This window comes from Primulina tabacum, chromosome 2 (genome assembly GCF_025594145.1).
Source record: "Primulina tabacum isolate GXHZ01 chromosome 2, ASM2559414v2, whole genome shotgun sequence".
NCBI lineage: Eukaryota > Viridiplantae > Streptophyta > Magnoliopsida > Lamiales > Gesneriaceae > Primulina > Primulina tabacum.
In genome coordinates this window covers 51096100-51105796 of record NC_134551.1, presented here as the reverse complement: position 1 = coordinate 51105796, position 9697 = coordinate 51096100, and the positions used below count along the sequence as shown (strand labels likewise).

General features: G+C 33.9%; 1 protein-coding gene across 3 annotated transcripts; it reads right to left on the bottom strand.

Moving 5' to 3' along the window:
- Positions 1-3249: 3249 nt before the first annotated feature.
- Positions 3250-6663, bottom strand: LOC142536715 (trifunctional UDP-glucose 4,6-dehydratase/UDP-4-keto-6-deoxy-D-glucose 3,5-epimerase/UDP-4-keto-L-rhamnose-reductase RHM1-like). Of its 3 annotated transcripts, none has more exons than XM_075641998.1 (3): positions 6475-6663; positions 4094-5720; positions 3250-3953 (listed from the first exon to the last, which is right to left on the bottom strand). In XM_075641998.1, exons 2-3 carry the CDS (start codon positions 5666-5668, stop codon positions 3501-3503), a joined length of 2028 nt encoding a protein of 675 aa, XP_075498113.1. In that variant the 5' UTR covers positions 5669-5720; positions 6475-6663; the 3' UTR covers positions 3250-3500. The 3 variants fall into 3 exon arrangements, with proteins under 3 accessions (XP_075498113.1, XP_075498112.1, XP_075498114.1); XM_075641997.1 differs by having other exon boundaries at positions 4094-5717; XM_075641999.1 differs by having other exon boundaries at positions 4094-5681.
- Between the last annotated feature and the right edge of the window lie 3034 nt (positions 6664-9697).

The following is a 9697-nucleotide window of genomic DNA, read 5'->3' as shown; positions in this document are numbered from 1 at the left end:
GTGTGATGCACGAGAGCCAAAATTAAAAAATTCCTCCAAAACAATTTTTAACATTTTTCAAAGAAAAGAAATTTGAGTCATCTCTCAAATTTTTGATCTCAACGTAAAAACTTCTTTCAAATATTCTAGTGCTATTTGAAAGAGGAACAAATCTTCTGGTCGTGTACCTGATTAGAAGAAATGAGTCCTTGAAGAAAGTTCGTAGGGATTCATCAAGAGCTAATCCGTTTATACCGGATTAGTTGGAGTCCAGTGATTTATTCACAAAAGGTATAATTTTTAACTTCCTATGAATGTTTGATAATAAAATCATACGAGCGCCCAAATCAAAATCATATTTTGATTGTCAAAATAAATAAAATTTTAAAACTTCCGCTGCGTTTGGGCGTGTAAAAAACCGAGATCCAACAGTTGGTCCGCCCAGAATGTTTCTGGCACTTGTCCCATATGCTCATTATCCTCAAATTCTCCATCAGCAACTTCCAAGTTTGGAGAGCTGTCTGAATCTCCAAGTCTCCCAATATCCACCTGACAGAAAGTTTGATAAAAGAAAGATCAAGTTTACGGCAAGATCATACTCTCGGCATTTATTAGCTTCACAAAGTTGCGAAAATTAACGAGTGCACCAACTATATGAGCAAACAAAAAAGCGAGATTGCTTCAACTTTACATCGAGCTTACCTTTGAAGCTAAATTTTCATAGTCACGTGTTTAAAGTAAACAATGCTTCACTGACCAATGATGAAGCAGAAAATGATCGACATGGAAAAAAACAGAAATATGATCCCCGTTCATTGTGATTTGAAGGCATGGAAACATACTCAATCGGACAATGAATTTTGACGACGAGGGGCAGCTGGAGCTGGATTGCAAAATTGCAATTAAACTTTTTAAAAGTAATAAACATAATGTTGAACTTATTTTTATTAAAAGAGGAGCCAGTGGCCCTTCATCACCCTCCTATAGGGGTTAGTATGACTCAAGATCGTACACCTTAGACGAACCGTCATCCATGAAATTATGATTCTGATAAAAACCATCAAGTCCAATAAATTCATCCAACTGCCAAGGCGAAATGCTTTCAGTTGCAGAACCTCCAGGAAAAGGAGGCTTTGAAGATGAAGAGTCCACGCCATGACTAACTTGGACCGGTATGGTCCTATTGAAAAGAGAGAATTAATTCTGGTTCAGATACTTTCTCATGTGATTTAGTCTTAAAAACAGAGGGTAATGAACCATGTTCATTACCCTCAATGCCTACTTTTAACTCCAGTAAGTAAAAATCTTTGATGTTTTGATACGAAGGAAATTCAGTGTGTGCATGGCAAGATCACGTTTTCTGCAAAGTAAAGCTCGGTCGTCTAGGCAAAAGAAATAGCCAACTGTTTACTGCACAACATAAGAAACAAGAGCGTCAAGACCTACTCATACGGGAAAATTCAAATCTAACGTAGGTAGATCTCAGACTGAGGCCGCATATCTTTCAGCTAAAATCTAAAGCAGATTTTCTTGCCATCACAAAGCAGCCATGAATGGTGAAACAAACTATTGAACTGAATGGCATCCACATCTTACTTATGCTGCAGTAGAACTTATAACATATTTTTTTCAAATATCTTAATTGTTGTAGCACAATGAATATTATCATCAAAGCTTTAGTCCTTTCAAGCACGAGGAGAATAAGAAGCACATGAGAATTGCCTCCGCCAAGGATTTGAAGAGGCTTGGGTCAAAAATCCAGGATATGGGGTATATCATAACGTAATGTAGAGAACTATACTGACCACAGAAAACGACATTTTATGGTAAATGAATCAAACTCCTATGTCCTCATCTTTTAACTCCAAGTTAACCTTTCCAACACCATCCATGGAGAAGCCAGAAGTGTCAATGTCCTATAGACAACCATAGAATATTTGGGGAAAAGACTTCTTCTTTTTTCTTTTTTTGTAAAAGTGCAGACTTTCGTGGAATTTTGAGGTTCGGTTACTCTTGCTAAACTCTGATATTCTGTACTCCAGGCATAACTTCTAAACCAAGTGGCTGAGAAACTGAGGTAAAAAAAATGCCCCAACATCACATGTGTAATATACGTTTTATGAAGGCTAGCATTACATATGTTTTTCTAATAATTTTGAAGGTCAAATCACACAGCATAAAACCTCAATTATATTCACATTCAACATATATGAAAATCAAAAAACTTCCGGTTCTTACCCACAAATCAGATGGAAAAACTGTTTTTTTTTTCTTCCTAATTTCTTTGTATATTAAAGTTGCATCCATGACTACAAAATCGGAATAAATGTTAATGTGAACTTGATATTAATATCTAAACCATGGCTCTAAAAAGGCAAAATTGCATCTCTCGGTTTTGGATATTAGTTCTAGGTTTGATCCTTGAAATGAGAAATGTGTACATGGTTTCTGATTTTTCTAAGTTTTAAATCAAATATTCTTTCCCTGATTTTTGGCTTTGATCAAATCTATGTATGATTTTGAGATCAGGGCATCATAAAGATTTTTACTATCACATGGGAAGACCTGAGTGGAATTTTGCTAAAGAATTAGAGTTTAAATTGGTAAAAATGACAGTCTAATTCTGATATAATTGGTTTTCATCTTTTTGAATTTGTGTCACGGTGTGGATTCGGATTTAATTTTCTAAATTGAAAATAATCCAACGCATTGAATGGACAAAACTTGCAGATAAGTAAAATGAAAATAGTTTGCCTTGTATCATCGTTTCTTGATGTCTTAGATTATCAGAAAATTCCTTGTTTTCCAGGCTGTAGATCGGAGACCTCTGTCGTTCCTACCCCATGCAAGTAGTGAGGTCCTGCCTTGTACTCTTCTAGTATAACTCGCTCTAACCATTGAAGAAATTTGTGGAGAACACCTGATCAATTTGGGACTTACATTCTACAGTTGCTTGTATCAAAAAATACGTTGCGTTACTTGCGTATATGAGGATTAAAAATTTAATGTATCCTCGAGAATTAGGAATGTCCTTGGGGAGGATTTAGCAAGTGATTAATTGCCCCCAAAAGATAGTAAATAATTTAAATCATCACCTGTGAAATTGACGAAAATCGCGATATATAAATGGAAGAACATTCTTATTAATTTTGCAATACTCAAAAGTTACAAGCCAGCGGACTGGTAGAAGACAAGCTATGCGCAATCAGTTCTTACTGATGTTCAATTATTCAACTCCTATTTATACATGTAGATGAATAATACATCTCCTTAAATTAAAATTTAAGTTAATTCAATATACCATTGAAACAGAAAGTAACAAAATGGTATGCGTCCTTGTAAACTAACGTCTGGTGAAAGTAAATTTAACACATGAGGCAGATTCCCTCACCATTACAGATTCTAAGAAGTTTAAAAAAGACCCAAGAAATAAGCTGAAGCTGAAAACTTCAGTAACACATAAATAATCAGCCCTTCAACGAAACAAAATTGCGGAAATCAGACCATGTTGACAGATCAACTCACTCAGCTGGAGTTTTCCTGTTGGGCTCAAAAACGATCTTGATCAGCGACTCCTTAATCGACAGCAACTCAGGAAACTCTTTTTTCAACTTCGAGGCATCCATCTCGTTGTTACTTCTAGGCGCAACTATGACCTTGGCTTGCTCTTCTAGTGTGAAGTTGGTCCACTTAAATTCAGGATCAATGTATTTCTTGTACATCTCCAAAATTTCATTGTGGCTAACAACGCCAGGATTTGTGAAGTTCCATATGCCTCTAAGATTTCGTTTTGCCATCTCGATTGAAATCGGAAGAAGCTCATCCAATATTGTCATACTGTTAGGAATGTTAACGACCTTATTGTAACGGGAAATCTTGGTGATGAAATTGCGTGGGTTATTCAGGTCTGAAGATATCGGCATCCGAACTCTGAGTGTGCAGACATTGTCGTATTCTTTCAAGAGCTCCTCCACCTGATTAGCATACGCAAGGAAAAGATTAGTAGCCATACTGATGCATGTTGCTTGCTTTTTGTCAATTTTTTTTATCTAATAAATACATGCACATCATAATTCAATCAAGATAATTTCGAAGGGAGAAGGGAGAAAAGTACCATGGCCTTGGTCTTTGAATAGAAGGAACCAATGAAGTTGGGTGTGTCTTCCTCCTTAAACCCAATGCCAGAACCTTCAGGGTGTGAATCATTGTATTCGAATATACACCCTGTGGCAAAATTAATCATCAGTAGACCATGCTCTCTGCATAAATCCGCCAAGTTCAGGGTACCAGCAACATTGGTACGGATAGTTTCGGTCTTGTGAGTTTCACACCAATCAACATTGGGTCGCCCAGTTACACCAGCAGCATTAAAAACGTGTGTTGGCTTCACAGAAAGGATGTCTGCCAAAAGTTGGGTGCGATCCTGCAGACGTCCCTTCCCATATTCGTATGGAATACCCTGTTTTTCACACAATTTCCCAAGCAATCCACCAATCCACCCTGTCCTGCCATAGATTAAAAATTTGAGGGCTGGTTTTTGTGGTGAAGGGCTGCTTTTGGAATCTGGAACCAACATTTTCGCCTGGTTAGAATTTCCAGCAAACTCAGATTTTCCAGATTCGTAATTTTCAGCTTCGCTGAAGTGCCTTTCTATTCCACCAGTCGTCATCAGCATTCTAGGATGAGGAAGGAGGGCACCAGACACATCACCCCACCAATCAGGATTGTTCTTGTACCACTCCATGGTCTTTTTTAAACCATCCCCCCAAGTGGTCCTTTCAAACCAACCCAAATTCTTCAGCTTCTGGTCATCAAGGAAGTATCTCTGATCATTAAATGGTCTATTTTCCACAAACTGAATACTCTTGTCCGGATCCATGTTAAAGATGTTGCATACATCTCTGGCAACATCAATGACTCTTCTCTCCTTCTTAGTTCCTATGTTGTAAACATGGCCGACTTCACCCTTGTGAAGAATGACTTCAAATGCCTCGGCAACATCCTCACAGTAGAGATAACTTCGCACGTTTGAACCATCACCATGAATTGGGAGAGTTTTACCTTTCATGGCCAGAAGTATAAACTTGGGAATCAACTTTTCAGGAAACTGATTCGGACCATAAACATTGTTCCCACGAGTGGTAATCACGGGCAAGCCGTAGGATCTACCGTAAGCCATAACAAGCATTTCAGCCCCAGCTTTTGTTGCTGAGTATGGGTTTGTAGGCAGGAGTTGTGAGGCCTCGTGATTTCCAACAACGGCGTCTTCATCAGTCTCCCCATACACTTCATCTGTGCTAACATGGATAAACCTCCTGATCTGTTTAGTAACCTTGCATGCCTCCAATAGAACATGTGTACCATAAATGTTGTTTTTGGTGAACTCGAAACTGTTGCCAAAAGAATTATCAACATGGGTCTGGGCTGCAAAGTGCATTATAGTATCAATGTTCTCGGCAACGAGAAGGTAGTTGACAAGGTCGGCACTCCCAATGTCACCTTTGACAAACTTGAAGTTGGGAGATGATTTGGAGGGAAGAAGATTTTTGAGATTGGAACAGTAATCAAGTTTGTCAAGGACAACGATCTTGTACTCGGGGTAGTTCCGGATAAGCCTATTGGCAACATGAGAGGCAATGAATCCAGCGGCCCCAGTAATTAGGATATTCTTGGGTGTGAATGTCGACATTGTAGCTTGATATCTGCTAGGAAGCAGATGCTCTGTTTAAAATCACAAACTGCTGGACAAGAATTATTAATTCATAAGTTAAAACTTCAGCTTATTTTCACAAGTAAAGAAACAGTGAAATACAGCAAAAGTCTATTCTTTTTTTATGGTTGATTTAACCAGCGAATCAATACATCTAGATACGGACGGTAAGAATTTAAGAGAGAACCAGTACTTCACTACTTCAACAATATCGCTCCCTTCAAATTTTGTAGTAATAGTTCCTAACAATCCAAACCCGAAGGTAACTGCAGGATAAAACTAATACCTTGGTCCAGAATCAAATGATTAAACAAAAAACTTGATGATTAAACATGTACACCGAGCAAGAAAATCATCTAGGAAAAAAAGGCAATACTCGAGTACGAGGCCGAGCCAGGAATTTCGTCTTAGGCCCAACCACATTATTAGGGGTGAAACAGATTTTCAGGGGGAAAAAATCATGCATCAAATTCGAAACTTTTTTATGGATCGACATTGGTCCAGAAAATAATCTAACCAGCCGAAAACCATTTAACACGGTACGAACGCATTCAAAACTTTGCCATCGATCATTCAGCTTCCACGAACCCAGACTTACAAACACTACGTAGGGTCGAGCTTACACAAACCAAGCGGCAACAGGAACATAGATTCACACACTTATACACGCGCACGTATAGATCTGGATGGACCGCAGGAATGACATTAAACCATCCATTAATCACACATCCAAAACATTCGAACAGATCTAGCATATATACAATGAGATCCTCGAATTAACTCACTTTTTTTCTCAATTATGAGATCAGGATCCACCAATGCAGCTCCAAATATGTAGACAAAAATCGAGAATAATTGGATAATCAACCCACGAAGAAAAAGAAAAGGAATGAATTCGGCGAGAGGGCGAATAACTGTGAGAGGAAGGTGATGAAACAAAAGAGGTGAGAATGCAGAGAATGCAGCGTGCTTTTTCTATTTATACTGCACAAACACATCCTCCATTTTCGTATAATAAAAAATGAGTTCAAAATTTTTTTGCCCACATTTCAATTATTATTATTATTATTATTATTATTTATACTAGTGCCCTATGCAGAGTTAAAGGTAATTTAAATTAAAAAAGAATTTGTATTGAAAATATTTGTAATTATTTTATTATAATTTGTAAGATTACTTTGTGGATAATGTGTTATTTAAAAAATATGAGATAATTATAAAAATATTTACAATTTGTTTAGATATTCATTAATTTTCGAATTTTTATACAGATAATTTAGCGATTATATTAAATATATATATGTATAATTTGTTAGGGAAATGAATGTAACCAAAAGTTAATATTATGGGTAGATTTATATATATATATATATATATATATATAGAATAGGTTTGTTCGTTAATGAGATGATCAAGATATATAATATTAAAATAAATCGATAAATAAGAATAAGATGATGATATACAACTTTAATTTTCCGTAGAGTTTGAATTAATCGTGAGATAAAATAAAGATATATAATAAATCGTTTTCTTTATTCTCGCATCAATCGGTATAAAATATAGATTTATAAATTAAAATATATAATTTATTCATTAAATTACAACGCCAATTCTTCACCATTATGATACATGAGACAATTTTTTGCTGAATATCTTGAGCTCAAACGTGTATATTTTATATGTTGATTGATTATTTAAAAATGTTTTTCAATAAATCAACCTGATTGTTAAATTATTGTATTTGAAAAATTATCGATTCAACTCATTTCCCCGCAACAAATAACTATTCGAAAAAGACAATAAGTTGTTTATATGAGCAATATAATAAATAGTATAGTAGGTTTTCTGTGAGATGGTATCACGAATCTTCATTGTGATATTAGTCGATCATGTATATATTTATAATAATAACTAATAATTATAGTAGGTCTCTTGTGAGACGGTCTCATGGGTATTTATCATTGACCATGTATATATTTACAATAATAAGTAATATATTTTTTTGTATAAAAAGTAATATTTTTTCATGGAATACCCAAATAGAATATTTGTTTTACAATATTAACTCATGAGATCGTCTCACAAAATTTTTTGTGTAAAAAGTAATATTTTATTTATGATGACCTAAATAAAAAATATGTCTCACAAAATTTACTGGTGAGACCGTCTCTTAACAATTTTTTATAAATATTATTATGTTCAATTTGTTACTCGTCACATATATAAATTTTATTTTAGATATAAATATTTATTGTGAAACTATGTTTAATTTAAAGCTAGAAATAAAGAAAAGTGTTCAGAAATTTTTCAAATATAAATAATTTCCAAGAATAATAAATTAAAACTACATGCAAAATTTTTAAATTTTTAATTAATTGAGAGATGATCTCACTATATCTATCCTTGATTACTACTGTTTGGAAGATACGAAAGTAGTATACAAGGAGTAATTATTACATTGTCATCATATTAAAAAAAAAAAAAAATTGCATTATTATAACTAAGAATTCGAATTTTTTTTTTAAGTCAAATTTTTATGAATTGACGAAACCATCTTTGACTGGCAGGTAATATGAAAGCGGGCTGTTGTCTGTCTAAAATTCCGTGTAAAATAGCAAAAGAAGTAGAAGGTAAATGTCTCTACCCACACAAACGCACCACGCTTGCTCATCTGACAACATTCTTAATTTTTACGAGTTACCTGAGTCTCAGAGATTTCATGTGTGAGACATGTCGATCTGATCTATAATTATTATTAAAATTAATATTTGTAACATAAAAAATAGCATATTTTAATGATTTACGTTGGATTGAAGATTTGTCTTATAAAATTAACTCGTGAAACGATCCCACGAGAAATTTTATGTTAAATATATACGCGTGTGTGGTGTTTATGTTGTTAAATTTTATCTTTTATATTAAAATTTGAATTTAAGTGCTTTGTTTCCTTTTTATTTATTTATTATTTTAAAATATGTTTTTTATTTGATTTGAGCAAATTACGAATAAACAAGTTTGTTTCTTTGACGGCTCACATGTATTATTGACTTTGTCTCACGAGTAAATCTCTTATGAAACGATCTCACGGATTTTTATATGTGAGACGGGTCAATCCTACCGATATTCACAATAAAAATAATACTCTTAGCGTAAAAAGTAATACTTTTTCATGGATGACTCAAATAAGAGATTCGTCTCATAAAATACGACCCGTGAGATCGTCTCACATAATTTTTTTCCTTGTCCCAATATAATAAAATATATTTGGTTCATATTATTCACCCTCGCAAATCTCAAATTGATAATAAAAAAATTAAGAGTACACTTAATTATTGATTAGCTAAATGAGATATGAAAATAATATACGTGACATCTAGGATGGTTCAAAGTCAAACATTAATATTATTGTCATGTTTCTACATAAATAAAGTAGATTTTTGCTATTAATTATCTCTTATTGTTTCAACCTTGGAATATAATTTATCTCATAGGTGATCTTGTGAACCGTCAGCAATCATAGACAGTGACGGAGTCGGAATTATTATCATATTTTGGCTATAATTTTAAAATATGAAATTATTTAATATTTTAAATTGAACTATCTAAATTAATATTAAGTTAATATGTATGTGAATTTATTTATTTAATGTAATGAAAGTGGATATATAATTTAATTTTGATATAAACAAAAATGCGAGGAATTAATTGCTTTGGATGTTGTGTATCAACAATGTCAACACCTCGAAATTCTGTACTCACTATATATTTTAAATGTCAACACCTCGAAATTTTGTACTTTCTCTATATATTTTAAATCGTATCCTGTACCAAGAAACTGACTATTTTTAAAAACAACACAATATATTGGGAATAATTTTCTCATACACGATACCACACATTACGCAAATAAAGGCAAAACTTGTGTGAGACGGTCTCACAAGTCGTATTTTGTGAGACAGATCTCTAATTTGGGTCATCCATGAAAAAAATTACTTTTAATGTTAA

Coding starts and splice junctions, on each gene's coding strand:
- LOC142536715 (XM_075641998.1), bottom strand. CDS start 5,668: ATGTCGACATTCACACCCAAGAATATCCTAATTACTGGGGCCGCTGGA. Junction 3,954..4,093: donor ATTCAAAGACCAAGGCCATG/GTACTTTTCTCC, acceptor TATGCTAATCAG/GTGGAGGAGCTCTTGAAAGA.